A 15004-nucleotide genomic window follows, 5' to 3' on the forward strand; every position below is an offset into this window, starting at 1 on the left:
CGGACAATCATCTGCCAGCCCGGAGGGCGCCAGCGCGGGTGCCTGGCAACCACCAGCCAATCGCCGCCGGACCCCGGCCGTTTTACGGCAGCAAGCCTCGCCCCCCACGCGCTGCCGAGGGGCGGGGAGGAGGTGTGCGGCGAGCGCGAGCCAATCCGTGCCGCCGCCTCCCGCCCTGCGCCCTCCCATTGGCCCAGAGTCAGGTGGCGGGCCGCGACCGTACGGTGGGGCCGAGCTGTCGTGAGGCACGCCGGCGGGCGGTTGTGGTGTCCGCGCTGTCCGCTCCGCCGGGCGTCATTGGGCTCGGAGGAGCGGCGCCGAGGGCACCGCGGGCGGCCTGGTGTCTGGCACGGCCATGGCGGGCGCGCTGGTGCGGAAGGCGGCGGACTATGTCCGGAGCAAGGACTTCCGGGACTACCTCATGAGGTGACGAGTCCCCGGGGCCGGACCCACCGAGGGGTCCGGGGTGCGGAGCCGACGCCGCCGGGACGAGGGGCCGCGAGGGTGCGGGCAGCGGGGTGGGCTCCGCGCAGCGGGGCGGGGATTCCGGGGCGGCGGGGCGGTGGGTTGCGGACAGCGGGGTTGGGGTTCCCGGCCGCGGGGCGGGAGTCCAGGCAGCCGGGCGGGGTCCCGGGGTAGTGGCGCCTGGGGCTCCGGACAGTGGGGCAGCGGGGCGGGCCGGAGCCCCGGCGGGGGAACCCCCACCCCGGCGCGGGCGGGCGCCGAGAGCGGGCCCGGTCCGGCGAGTGGGGCCGGGGCTCCGGCTCGGCAGGTGTGTGCCCAGGTGTGCGGCGGACCTGCCCCGGGCGCGGGCTGGGAGGGCGCGTCCCGGCATCGCTCGGTGGAAGGTGAGCCGCAGGTGCTCCTTTTCCGCGACAAGGGCACTGAATCTGCCCGGTCGACCTCGCCCTTCGGATTTCGCAGCTTCAGGACGTCAAGCGTGGGACGGAATCAAATCTAACATACGAATATTCTGCCAACCAAGGGCATACTTTTTAATATTCTGCTTTCCATTAAGTCTTTACTTTCAATGAGAAAGAAAGGGCAGTGGCGGGATGAAAAGCCTACTTCCTATGTTTTATTTTATTTTTTGGCTTCGCCGCTCGTCAGGCGGGGTCCTAATCCCGCCCCCGCACAGGGACCACCTGCGCCCCCTGCATTGGAAGCGCTAGTCTTAACCACTGGACCTCCAGGGAAGTCCCACTTTCTGTATTTTATTTTCGCCTGTAATCTTGAGATGCTTGCTTTTTATTTCATTTATTTAATATAACTTTAAAACCGTCTTAATATAGTTTATTTAGGTGTATACATTTTAGTTTTTCTTTGTGTGATTTTTTTTAAAAACCTGGGTTAGTGTAGGGCTGCAGTGTTTTTCAACAGGTTAGTCTAGTAAAGAGGTGAAGTGATGACAGCTGAGGAGAAATAACTATCCATAGGGTACAGTATGAAGGCAGCTTCATTTTACCAGTAAAAGAAAAAAAAAGGATTATTTTTTTAAATTCGGAATTTTGTTGCAAATACTGCTTGCTTGTGATTTTAAAGGGCAGTAGGGTAAGAAAAATAATTGTCTGCCACGTGGTAAATTTGGAAACAGAAGCTTCACTCTTGACTTTCCAAAAACGAACTTTGTGTACTTGGATAGGACCATGATTAATTAGGATAGATGTTTAGCACAGTGGAGCAGAGTATTTATCAGAGTAATGTGTTGGGGAGATCGGAGGAAAGTGGTCATGGGAGGCTGTGTTATTAGTCCCTGCAGTCAAGTTTCTCTATGACTTCACATATTACCTTAGGTTTTACTAATGTTTCTCCTTTGTATGAGCCTTCCTAATAGTTAAGTACAGCTAAGGGTAAAACTGTATGATGTAATTAAGAATAAAGTCATATCCATATTAGAAATATGCTGATGATTACCTAACGTTCTATTACACAAGAAGAATTTGTAAAATATATGTATTTTCAATGAAGAGAGTTAGCCCTGCTTTTCTAAATGTATGTTTTTTTTACTAGCCAGGTGTCTGTGAGCCAGGTATTTCAATTGAATACTTTGATATATGGTGTAACCTTTTTTCAAAGATCAAGTTCATGTAGCTTTAATGTTTACATGCCTTTTCTAGTATTGCTTTAATTGTATCAAGCTCTGACTAAATGAGGAAAAAAAGAGAATTGCAGTGTCCAGGAATAGTGCTGCCTGGTAGGACATCCAGCTAGGATTCTGAAGAATGACTTCTAGCCGAGGGATCCCCAGCAGGCAATCCCGGTGGACTTTGTTACCCTGTCTGTGAGATGGGTTTAATGACAGTGCCCTGTCTGGTTGGGATGTGAGAATACTTGGAAACCCCAAATCACTACGTATTTCTAGTACATCTTGCTATTTTTGTAGCAGAAACATTTAAAAAAGTGTACTGATATGGGAAAAGTTAAAACCTTAAGTGTGAGTGTTACTGAACAGAACTTGAGTCTGTGCACCCGGCACACAGCGAAGCCGGTCTCCTGACACTGGCTGTGGGGAAGGGAAGTGCAGCGTTTACCGCAGGGCGCCTGCCAACCAAGGAGAAGGGGCAACTCATGCTCAGGAGACGCAAACTCCCAGATGGCTTTCAGGGAGGGGTTTTAAAGGCACATGAGGCGTGAGGGTTGCAGGGTGCCTGATCGGTTTGTGGACTTTCTTCCGACTGGTGGGTGGTGAGGTAACAGGGTGATATTTTGGGAATCTCAGTGTCAGCCTTCTGGTTCCAGCTAGTCTGAAGGCTGCTTCTCGTGGGGGGAATGTAGTGACCATCCTCCACCCGGGTGGGAGCCTTAGTTCCCGCAGAACAACTCAAAGATACGTGTTAGATTGATACGTATGTCCCTTCAGGAGGAACTAGGGCTCTGTTTTATCGCTGAACCATTGTTTAAGCTGTCATTACTTGCCTTGCTTAACTGCTTTTCCTTCTTCCTGCATTCCCTCACTTCCCTGTTAGTAACTGCTTGAGTCCGCCCTTGGGAACTTGGGGAAGGCCTGGAAGACTAAAGCCTTTTTCTACAACAAGAAACGGGGGACACAGAGGGGCTTTTGTACTCAGGAAGGCCCTGCAGGGTCCTGCTCAGTTTCATGAGGCGTAAAGCTCTGCGATTTTGACTTGGAAATCCTTCTGTGGACTGAACAGGTGAAGTGAGATGTCCGCTGGCCTTGTCTTCCCTGCTGCTCCTGGCAGCAGGGGGACTTCATGCCAGCCTGCAGAGCAGTGATTGAGTGACTGGGCTGATATCAAAACGCTCAGCAGCAGCTCTTTCATTAGCTTTTCCTCCAGAAAGGAGTCCCTTCTCCCCAGCATTTATTAGAGGAACGTTTCCCCTGTTTGTTCCTCTAGTCTTCTTGCTTACGGCCCCTGCTTTGCTTTGGCAAATAAATAAAGCCATAAGGAGACAATTTCATATTCTCTTCCAATCAGAGATGGGGCCCTGTGCCTTCTCGCCTCGTCAGTCATTTGCACTCCTGAACAACTCAAGCTCTCTAGAGTTCTTTTTACAGCCTGCCGAAGGGGTGTAGAGGTTTTCCAAACTAAAACTGCTCTAGAATTTTTAAAGTCATTTTATTAACAACATAGTTGAAGCTTTTAGCAAAAATTTAAAGTCATATTTTACATAGATTATAACCTCCTGTCAATTACATTTTATGGACAAGACTGAAATGTCTTTCTTACTAAAGTGAATTTCCAAGTGTATTTTAAAATGTTGATTTTTTTTTTCATCGAGGAACGGGAGTTAGAAGAACAGGCTGTAACCAAAGGCAGTGTGTGGACTTTGATTGGATCTGATATGGGAAAAAACAGCTATAAACGGCATTACTGGGACAACTGGGGCATTTAACTTGGGTCTTAGTATTAAACTGTTAAGTAATTCCTGACAGTTTTTGTTGGAAGCGATGGCAGTAGTATTACACCTATAGGTGATGGGTTTGATGATGGGTTTGCAGCCCAGCCCGTTTGCTTTCCAGCTGTGTAGTCTTGGACAAATTGCTTGGTGTTGGGGCTTTGGTAGCTGTTTGACAACACAGCACAGCGCTGTGTATATTACAGAAGTAAATGTTCTATTGTTACTGTTATCAGTATTCTGTGTTTAATCCCTGGGCTCCCAGTGCTCCTGATGCCTTCCATCCTTCCTTTCACTGATTTCTTCTTACTTACTTTAATGAGAATCTCGAATCAGGAACTTCCTGGATCTCTATTATCGTTTTGTTTTGTTTTTTTAAATAAGCTATTTCCTCACATACGTTATTGGTGGAGTAAAAGAAGATAGCTGTCTCTTTTTTGCCCTTATTCTCCCTCCTGAATTTTGGTTAAGAAAAATAAATTAGAACGAGCAACTAAGTTTTGAGGTAGGATGTATGTTCTAGGGACCGAGTCGGTCAAGGTCTGTGTATATTTATCCTAGAGATTTACTCCCCTCCCTCAGAGAAGTGAACAGAGGTATACGCGCACATATGTATTTGGATATATGTGCAAAGAATGTTTCCTTAGGTAGAACCTAGATCACGAGTATTTGAAAATCAGTTAATCAGTCAGCATGCTCTTGTAAATCCGAAGTGAGTCGGCTGTTGGCGGTGAATATTCTCCAGTTAATGAGGTTATCTATTCTAAGTTATTTTAACTTCTTAGTTTCCAGGAGAGCTTTAAGAATTTATATTTACTGCCCAAGTGAGAAGTTGCAGTGGAAAACAGGGAGTCTTTCACAAGTTATAGGATATTAGAGCTGGAATGGACCTCAGACATCAGGTAGTCCAACACTTCATCTGCCATATGGAAAAACAGATCCAAACCAGGCGGAAAAGTTGAGACCCTCTGGACGCCAAACCTGTGAAGCCAAAACAGGAATGTCATTAAGATGACATTCAGATTTAAAGGGAAATGGTTATGCACAAAAATGGTTTTGAAAAGAAGGTTTCAGGTACTTTCTTTGCACCTGCTTTTCCTGTGTCTGCCTCCCTTCTCTGCCATGCTGCTTGCAGACCCGCCCCTGGCCTTACTTCCCTGCCATGTAAATGACCTTCAGAAAGTTACTGAGGCTGAAAGTGTTGAAGCAGAACTGGCCACAGGAATCTCTTTTCTGCCGTCCAGTTTAGTTTTGACCACCTAAATACAGTTGAATACCACACCTTCTGATTGTTAAAACTCCCTCTCATTTTAACTTGGACTGGAAAATGAGGTACAAGTTGCTGAGCATAACTGAAATGGCAGTGAGCGTTTTCAGCCCGTAGGAGAACTGCAGTCTAGAGCGTCTCCAAGCCTTACCCCGCCCTCAGTGACGACATAAACAGACTATGCTAGGCTGCCACTTAGATCCTTTCAGTACTGTGTAAGCAAGTTATAAATTACTCACAGTACTTTCAGAGAAAGCTAACAGTTACTGTCAGTAATTTTAGGAAAGGAAGAAACAGATTGGCAATGCCGAGAAGACACTAAGGAAATAAAAATGAGCTTAGAAGAAACCTGGAGCCAAACAAACAGTATTCCAAATTAAGGAGAAACAGAGGATAAAGTTTATTCACGGTAGTCATCCTCCTTTGTCACCTCCATCATCATTCTTAACGGGGGAGATCGGTTTTTCCTCCACAAGAATTCAAGGTCATAAGTGAACCAAGAAAACCCTTATGCATTTTGAGGTTGTTTTAACCTTCACTGAAATAAAATACAGGCAACATACCGAATAAAGAGAAAGTCAAGGGTATTTTCCACACAGTTTTAACATTATTGTCCGCCAGCTGCAGTTTGTGTTGCTTATAAGTTTATCTTTCTTTGGAACAGAAACTAATACACACTAGGAAGCTTTTCTTGTCCAGTCTGGCTCTGCACAAGTATGCTTCTCAGATTTTTTGCCTGAGTACTTGATGCATGTTTTGGACACAGTTCTGACATAGAATTAAGGGATGCTGAGTTGTGGCTTTTTGTATTTCCCAGGGATGTTTAGAATAAATTTATCCTCAGATTGGCTTATCGTCATTAAACCTCTATTAAAGTGACGTGATCAACATTATTTTTGCGGTCGCTTTCACATAGGACTTTGGGATTGAGCAGGGTATGATGGCAGAAGTTATTCCTCCTTCGCACTCCTTTATAACCTGCCTGTTGTAAAACAGGGTAGAACTTGAACTATTGCACAACTCAAGGAAAGAGTCCGGAATTGAAAACTCAATTATCTCCGAGCTGACAAGTTCGATTTTAAGAAACACATCTTTTAAAATATTTTTGTAGGAAAAAAATGTGCCATTGGTAATTTATAGATAAATAAAAGGCCTGTGTTCAGATCCTGAACAAAGGAAAGTGACACCACAGGTGACTGTAGTCCATAAACTACTGGATCCTGCCCTCTGACCCGATAAGGGACTCGCCCTCTCTGCCGTCCAAACACTGTGCTCAGCTTGGACTTGCTGTGAAATACAACCTTGGCAACGTAATTTGTTACCGCAGTGGAAACGTTATCTATGAAAACAGTGCCCTTAACGTTGAAAGACGGACTCTTTCTAGGCTGTTCGTATTTCATAACAGAACCTATTTGAAGTATATTATTAGCATCGTCAACAGCTACTGTCATGCTGGAGATTAGAACCTCCTTGACCTCTACATCAAAACAACTAGCGGAGCTGTTTGGACGAGACAGTGTGTATAGAGGATTTCATCATTTTATTTCAGTGATTCTTTCAGGAGCTACACTTTTAAGAGTTTGCCTTATCAGAACAATGAAGCTATATCCTGAAAAGAAGAATTGCCATCTCAGAAGTAAAAGTAATTCGACGTATTTCTGAATGGTATTAATTTTAGCATTCAGGAAAACAATTCACTTAACATTAGAAGACTTTTCTCTTCATCCATTCAGCAAACATTTTTTGAGTGCCTCGTGAATTCTGGGCACCGCTTGGGCCAGAGTTTCAGCTGTGAACAGAATATGGAATTACACGCCTATTTTTAGGAGCTTACATTCTGGTGAGGGCCTGTTGGTAAGTAAAAATGGAAAGTCCGTTGCTGGTAGAATTCTGCAGCATTGTGCTTCTCTCCAACTTGTCGTTTTCAAAGAAATGCCCCCTATAAGCCCGTGCTGTCCAGTCTGAGAGCCACAAGCCCCAGGTGGCAGGGGAGCTCGTGGAGGGTGGCCAGTCCGAGCTGAGCTGTGCAGCGGTGTCGACACCCACCGGATCTCGGAGACTCAGTGCCGAAAAAGAATGTAAAATACCTCATCAATAGGTTGTTATTGATTACGTGTTCAAATTAAAATATTTAGAAATGTTGGAATAAATAATAAAATTAACTCCTGTTGTTTTTCACTTTTGTTAACATGACTTCTAGAAATTTTTAAATTTCATGTGACTCCTGTTCGTGACTTGCATTATATTCCTGTTGGATAGCTCCACTCTAAGGATTAAGTTTACGTTTCATAAAATTCAGGTTTACTTTCATTAGGTCAAAGTTATTGACCTAATATCACTAGATCTTCTCAAGGAAAAGAAGAGAATATGTGCTGCTAGCGTTGTAGTTCTGTTACTGAAACTTGAATACGTGTATGAGGTTAAAGTAACCGAAATCTTTCAAAGCATCTGATCTTCTTTTTTTTTCCCCTCATGTCTCTCCTGTCTGAACCTCGGTGACTCCTCACAAAATAGTACGGTAAGAACCCGTCGCTACTTCATATCGGGCTTCTGCAGACTTTCTGCATTAACAGAGTATGGACAGGAGACAGCCATCATGCCACATCCTTGTGGGTCCCGGGCTAAGGGCACCTCCAGTGACCCCTTGGTCCTCCGGTTCCACTCTGGACACTGACTTCTCTGCAGGACCGGTGCATTGACTGACGAGTATCTGACAGAGCACAGACCAAACATGTATTCCAGGAAAGGGAAGTGAGAACTAGAGTCTTGTACTCCATAGAAAAGATGCATTATTAACTTCCTGTGGTTAGATATTTTAGTAACTAGTGTTGAAATTATCTTTGCCTTTTATGTTCTTTTTATGAACTGTCTCAAGTATATCTCAATGCTTATAATCACGAGTGTATATATAGCCCTTAACTTGCAGAGCGCTGCTTCATATAACCCTACACTCACCACAGTAAAACTCTGAATACTGTCTTGTGACCAGAAGTCCCCCGGGCTGCCTCAGGTTTCAGATTTATGCCGTGGCCTCTTACTACCTGGCTGCAGCTGTGAGCGCAGACGCCTGGCATGGCTGAGCCCCTCAGGGCAGCGCTGAGTGCATAATGCGGGGATCTGGGGGCCACCGTGCAGAGTAGAGCAGAGCGGTGGAAAGTGATTAAACAGCCAAGCGATGGGAATAGACTGACGTGGTCAAAAAAAGGAGGAGAGAAACATCACTGGAGTAACAAGAGAGTTGAAAGTGAAGGGACACAAAGGAAAGGACAGGAGGGGAAACAGGTGGGTAGGTGAGGAGGGATAGATACTCCATCACCAGAGGTCTGGAGGATGAGGAAGGAGGAAAATGGCCAGGCTTCATCTAGGTACAAGAAACATTAAAGTGTCAGCAATGAGTAGCTGAGACAAAATCCAGTCTGAAAGCAGGAGGACTAAATAGCCTTCCCCAGAACCTCAAAGATTCTTTATACCAACTGTGCCTGAGGTGCAGCGTCCATAACTCAGGTGTGGGATTCTGCAGTACTCACCATGCTGGCAGTAGAAAAGCTCTGACAGTTTTATAGCTATTTAAGGCAGAGGCCTCGTGCTTACATTAAACACGTTATGTAAATGTTTCAAAATATTCTTAAATCATGACGAAGGTAATTCTCACTTATTTTTCTTGCATTTCCTTGTTTCTCATTCTTACGGAGTTTTTGGATTTTAATGACTCTTGGTCAGTATTAGAAATGCAGGTCTAGAAAGGTACTTTGCAGTCTGCGTGTATCTTAAATGCTCTGATAGGCAGAAATAAAGCACTGTTTAATGTTCTGATAACTGAAAAGGGTCTTCACCCAAAACTGTGTGGTTTCCTTCATATTTTATTTTATTTTTTGTTTTTCACTTTTTTTTTTGGCCGTGCTGCACTGCTTTCGGGATCTTAGTTCCCCATCCAGGGATGGAACCTGGGCCAGGGCAGTGAAAGCACCAAGTCCTAACCGTTGGACCGCCAGGGAACTCCCTCCTTCATATTTTAAAGCATTATTTGCAAATCGTACATAAATAAAACAATTTTTAATTTAATGGGGAAAGCCCCTGGACTCATTTCAACCTCGGAAGTTAAACTAAGTTGCATGTCGCTACTGATCAACGTGGACGACTTCATTTCGGTACCCTGGGACGGCCGTGGCCGCGCATGAGAAACTCCTGATCCATTTCTTAAGTATAGGCTGTTCATTTCGGTACCCTGGGACGGCCGTGGCCGTGCATGAGAAACTCCTGATCATTTCTTAAGTATAGGCTGTTCCGATTGCTTCAGAATTAATTTTCAGTTTAATTTCTCATTATCTGGGGCTCTGAGTGTAGATTTTTAGGTTCTCTGATCTTCATATAGCTCGTATGAGCTGAAAAGCAAGTTCTTCCCTTATTAAGTTACTTTCTTCAGAAAAAGTATCCAACTTAGGGTCTGCATCTTAAGAGATGTTCACAAATAAATACCTTAATGAAAATTTGAAAAAAGTTTGATAGATTTAAACGTTACATTACAGAGAATGGTCGTAACAGGTTTAAGTTGTAGCAAGAGTGACTTGTGTAAGAATTGAATCTCATTTGAAAATTCTCTAAACGGGACGGTCTGAGATTACTTAGTTGTGATCTGGAAGCTGGTAGGGACCTTGGTAAAGTGTCTGATCCCTTCTGGTTTGGGGCGCTCACCTTGTGAGAAATGCTGATTCATAGGCCCGTACTTGCACACTGAACGCCTGCGCCGGTAACCTTCCCCAGTTAACCGCACATTGCACGTCACTGTTTAAGAGAAGTTGTAGCTGTTCATGCTCTGTCTTCACTTTTCCTCTTCTTTCTCCCCTCATTTTTTAACAGCACTTTTGGGGCCCAGTAGCCAACTGGGGTCTTCCCATTGCCGCCATCAATGACATGAAAAAGTCTCCGGAGATTATCAGTGGGCGGATGACATTTGGTAAGGATGCAGATTTGAATAATTGGGAGGATCTTTATATATAAAATTATAGCATAATACAGCTCCTGCTTACATTTCAAGTTTGTAGCACCAGACACTAAAGTCACTCTTAGAAAGTAACGTAGAGCGCCTGACGTCATTGATGGGTGTTACTCCTCATGGTAAGGAAGGAAAAGGGTTACTGTAGTTGGAAGTATTTGTTAAGGTCCCGTTTGCCTTTCAGATGTAGTCCCCCTAGTTAAGGAGTGTGTCCTCTTGAACTTTATGTGGAAAAGGTATCTTAAAGTTTACTTGAAATCCTGATATTTGAACGTAAAACTCGTTGAGGGGATTAAATAGCAGTTCTTTCAGATAAGGGACTATAAACCACTCTAGGGGACAGAAAAGGAGGTTAGAACTGATGTCAGTTTACTGCCATTATGTTCTTTAACTGTTTAAGTAATAAGTAACAGAATACCTAACAGGGGAGCCAACCATCTGATGAGTTTCCCATTCATGGAAGCATCTAAGCAATAGCTTTTATCATCTGTAAAGGTTTTAGCAGAAGAGCTTCTTTTTCTGAGGCAGTTGAGCCCTGTCAGCCCTCAGCTGGAGGCTGTAGGTCGCTGTCCCGCATGTCCCCGGCAGCCCTCAGCTGGAGGCTGTAGGTCGCTGTCCCGCATGTCCCCGGCAGCCCTCAGCTGGAGGCTGTAGGTCACTGTCCTGCATGTCCCCGGCAGCCCTCTGCTGTTACTCGCTGACGTTCATGAGATTCGCCTACAAGGTGCAGCCTCGCAACTGGCTGCTCTTCGCCTGCCACGCCACCAACGAGGTAGCCCAGCTCACCCAGGGGGGACGGCTGCTCCGGCACGAGTAAGTAGATCCCGCTGAGCCTTTGTGTTCTGAGGAGCTGGGGAGGCCTGTGTCTGTCGCGGGGCGGGCTGTGACTGCAGCTGGGGAGACTCGCGGAGCAGAAATACGCTGAGAAGCGACTGCGCCGTTGAGACAGTGTGATGAGAATTCACTTATCAAACGTGAAAATTAGCATGAAATAGGGTATTACTGTTCTTACGACATCGCGAGTTGAAATACACGTTAACGTAAAGGTGTCTTCTTAAAGCCCCCCAAGGCCTTCGAGGCTGGCGGTGAAGTTGTGTTTCCCATTGCATTTGTCTTTGTGCTCCTTCCCAGGATGTCTAAAAATGCCTCAGCATAACAATGGAAAATGAAGGACCGGCTTCTTGAAGGAGTGGCACTGCCAGCTGCCGCTGCGTCACAGATTCCGCCCTAGTGGATAGTCTTGCTAAGAGAAATATGCGGAATGCTATTTTTACTAACCAGACGATTCTTCTAGAAATAGCAGGGAGTTCCCAAACCCACTCAAGTACTGAATGTTTTACTTCTCTTCAGAAAGCACAGCTCACATATGCGATCAATGTAATGATTCCCAGAGGTGGTTCTGTCTGCAGTAATATGTATGTTATCTGTGAGAAGTTACTTAATGAAAAACCGACGAGAACAAAATTTGTAACCATCAGCATTTAAGTACTCAGAAATCCTGACCTTTCGTTTAATGACCATGAGACAGCTGGCAGCTGGCCACATAGCTAAAATCACATTGCCAGTGTTTGAAAAGGTATTTGTATTTCCATGCAGTGTGTATATTGAAATGCTGTAAATTAATGGCAATAAATGATTTAAATATTTGTCAAATGAGCATGATTAAATGCCTTTTAAGAAACTGAAGAACCATATCCCTAAAAGGTCAATTACAGGTGAAAAGTGGAGCTCCTTGAAAATGATTAAGATGGCTAGGGAAGTGACAAGCTGGGGGCCAGTTTCGGGAAAGCATCCACGTTCCCAGCTATCCATAATGCGCTCTTGCAATGGGCAGGTATTAGAAAAGGCACCCAAGCACTGCGCCTAAAACTGCCCCGAACTAGCTGACTGCAGGCTGCCCGGAAGCATCCTGGGCTTGAGTTTCCCCCCGAGGCAGGTCAGCTAACGTCTGTGCTGTTTCCAGGGAAGCCGTGGGGCTTGCAGTCCCACAGCACGTGTCGACGGCCTGGTGGCCAGCGCCGCGCTGGGCCCCGGGAGTGGAGGCTGACCTCTGGGCAGGGAGCCAGCTCTGCGGGGCAGGGGTGGACCCGCGGCCCGAGAGCGTCCTGAGAGCACAGTCCTCACGCCTCAGGTCACATCACGCACTTAGTTGGAGTTTTTCAACCTTCACCGTGAACGTGAGCACGGTTTCCCATCTCCTGGCAATAGTGGACGAGAGCAGCAGGCGCAGGGCTGACGTCGGCGGGTCTGTGTCCCAGCACCTCCTCAGCTAGCCTGTCCCCTCTGAATCACTTCTGTCACTTTTTCTTTCCTTCAGAGGCGTTACACCGCTTTCAAAGCGCTTTCGGATGCGTTCTTTGAGCCACACGCAGCCCTGTGAAGCCGGACTGGTGCGCTTCCACACGGGGTACAAGGGGGTGTGCGTGGCGGGGCCTCCTGACACGCCGGCTGCGTCTGCCCCGCCACCCGGGGCTGGGGGCCCTCAGGCGCATTCCTCCACAGCTCGCTGGAGTTGAGGGTGGTTGAAAGCAGCTGGCGATAAGAGCCCAGATGGGTTTAATTCAGTTAAAGCCGTGCGTCCTGCTTAATCTGACATACAAGTAGTATAACTGGTAAGAAATTCAAACTATACAGATGCATACAAAGGAGCCACAGCACGCTCATGCCTTTCTTCCTGTCCCGTCTGTCCGGAGTCACCACTGTTAGCTTTTGTGGTTTTGGACCTTCCGCTTCCCTTTTCACCTTGGGAAACTCGTCCTACCTACCTGTCTCTAGTGCTAAGTGAGGAGCAGGGATAGCCCGCGGGGGTCAGCCGAGCTGGAAACCGAGATGCCGCCCCAGGGCCGGGACAGATGCCGCCCCAGGCCCGGGAGAGATGCTGCAGAGATGGGAGCAGGAGAGGGCCCGATAACGTCAGTCAACGGTCTGCTTCCCTGAGCTGCTCTCACACCTGGGGAGGAAACGGGGCAGAGGCCAGCAAGGTCACTAAGGCTGTGAATGAACACGGATGAGCAGGGCGTGTGCGCGGGCAGAAGGTGTGCGGGGAGGGGTCCCGTGGGAGCCTCAAGGTGGACGGCCCACATCAGAGAGGGTCCTGAGGGGCCCAGACAGAGGACGCGGGTCTCGTACCCTGGCAGCTCCCTGATGGGGTCTCGGGAAGCCCCCAGCTGTCCTCTTTCTCTGAGCACAGTGTCCCGAGGACTGGCAAGGACAGAGGCAAGGATTCCAAGTGAACAATGAGAAAAGGTGGGGCAGGTGTGCAGTGTTCCACGGCTGGCATCTGACCCCTAATTTCCTACAGCGTCGACACCAACAGGAAAAACTGTGCTCTGGAACAAGATTTTGTAAAGGTTCTTGGTTCCTTTAAAGTGACCAGTGTCTCATTAGCAAACAGGACACTTAAAACAAGTGGGCGTTCCATTTATAACTGAAAGCCTAGTCAAGCAGACTGACCAAACGGCATGAAAACTTCGTTGCCGTGGGGACTGGACAGGAGCCTTCCTGGGAGCACCGACTCCAGGGCCTGGGCAAGCTCAGTGCTCTTCCTGGGAACTTAAAGAGCTCTGTCTTGTGGAGACATCTGAAGTGTGTCATCACAGATTGGTGGTCAACACTGTACATCAACTATACTCCAATAAAGTTAAAAGAAAAAATGTGGCTCTTTGGTCTACACTGTGAGAGCAGTGCCTGCTCCCTTCAGGGTGTCCTCAGGGCATCATACCTGAGCATTGGGGGTGTATTAGTAGAGAACACTGCCAGCAATGTAAATACGTAAATACATTAACAATGAATAGGAGTTCACATTTACAGTAACGGCTGCACAGCTAAAACATGAAAACACAAGGACTGGGTTGATGCAAAATGTAATTACTCTAAAAGCCCAATGATCCTGTAACCGAGCAGGACCCGATGGGGCCTTCCTGGAACAGGCCCCTCCCCCAGGTCCTCTTCATCAGCTCCGCTCTGAAGTACCCAGATCATAGTATCTGATGCACCTTTCCCGAGTTGTTTTACAGATGCTAAAACCGCCACCAAATGGAAGAAATTAACTACTTGACGACCATGGGCACGTAGCCCCCAGCCCTACTGGCACCTAAGGATTGATCATGTGACCCCCTGTGACCCCGCCCTGTGACCTCACCATCAACCAATCAGAACTGCACGAGCTGATCACACACCCTGGGACCCCCCCTGCTCCCTCAGCTGGCCTTTGAAAATGCTTTCCTGAAATGCATCAGGGAGTTCGGGTGTTTTGAGCACAAGCTGTCTGGACTCCTTGCTTGGCGCCTGCAGTAAACTCTGCACTTTCCTTCCCCACAGCCCGGGGTCAGTGGATTGGCTTTACCGTGCGGGCAAGTGGACCCAGATTTGGGTCGGTAAAAATACATTTCCAGATTTTTAAATTACCACATATAACGTTGTCTCTAAAAATACTCAAGATCTCAAAATATTTTTCATTTCAAATAATAAAATACAGAGAGAATTTGAAGCTACGAATGCACTATGCCACCTCCATGATAAGGGACACTGACTGTCAGGGCCAAAGTGCCACGAGGGCTTCAGCCCAGGAGCATTTCCTTCCTCTGACAAGTCACGGGACAGAGGTGACCATTGTGAAGTGCGTCCTGCACTGCCCCATCTTTCCCACCCACAGCGTGGGTCCTGGGCTGGGACGTGTGCCTCCCTGGGAGCAAAAGGTGATAAGCGTCGGTGGTGACAGTTGCCACACGCCTCCCTGCAGAGCTCAATGACTCCTTTTGACTTTCTACATTTTCATCCAGGATTTCTTAGTCGTTTTCTCAGGTGCATGTGTACGGAAGGTTTGCAGACAGTAGCGGGAAAGCAGCAAGAGCTGTTACAACATCTGAGGTCCTGACACCCGACAT

General features: G+C 47.1%; 1 protein-coding gene across 1 annotated transcript; it reads left to right on the forward strand.

Annotated features, from left to right (window-relative positions):
- The first annotated feature begins 223 nt into the window (after positions 1–223).
- On the forward strand, positions 224–11774 carry MPC1 (mitochondrial pyruvate carrier 1). The gene is made up of 5 exons (XM_032651623.1): positions 224–426; positions 7640–7643; positions 9983–10079; positions 10799–10931; positions 11250–11774. The coding sequence occupies exons 1-5, from the start codon at positions 356–358 to the stop codon at positions 11272–11274; spliced, it is 330 nt and encodes a 109-aa protein (XP_032507514.1). The 5' UTR covers positions 224–355; the 3' UTR covers positions 11275–11774.
- The last annotated feature ends 3230 nt before the right edge of the window (positions 11775–15004 follow it).

Source organism: Phocoena sinus, chromosome 12 (assembly GCF_008692025.1).
Source record: "Phocoena sinus isolate mPhoSin1 chromosome 12, mPhoSin1.pri, whole genome shotgun sequence".
NCBI lineage: Eukaryota > Metazoa > Chordata > Mammalia > Artiodactyla > Phocoenidae > Phocoena > Phocoena sinus.

Bases quoted from the DNA above. Each gene is read 5' to 3' on its own strand.
- MPC1 (XM_032651623.1), top strand. From the start codon at position 356: ATGGCGGGCGCGCTGGTGCGGAAGGCGGCGGACTATGTCCGGAGCAAG. The intron at 10,080-10,798 runs GTAAGGATGCAG...TGTCCCCGGCAG, and splicing joins CAGTGGGCGGATGACATTTG to CCCTCTGCTGTTACTCGCTG. The intron at 10,932-11,249 runs GTAAGTAGATCC...GCTCCTTCCCAG, and splicing joins GGACGGCTGCTCCGGCACGA to GATGTCTAAAAATGCCTCAG.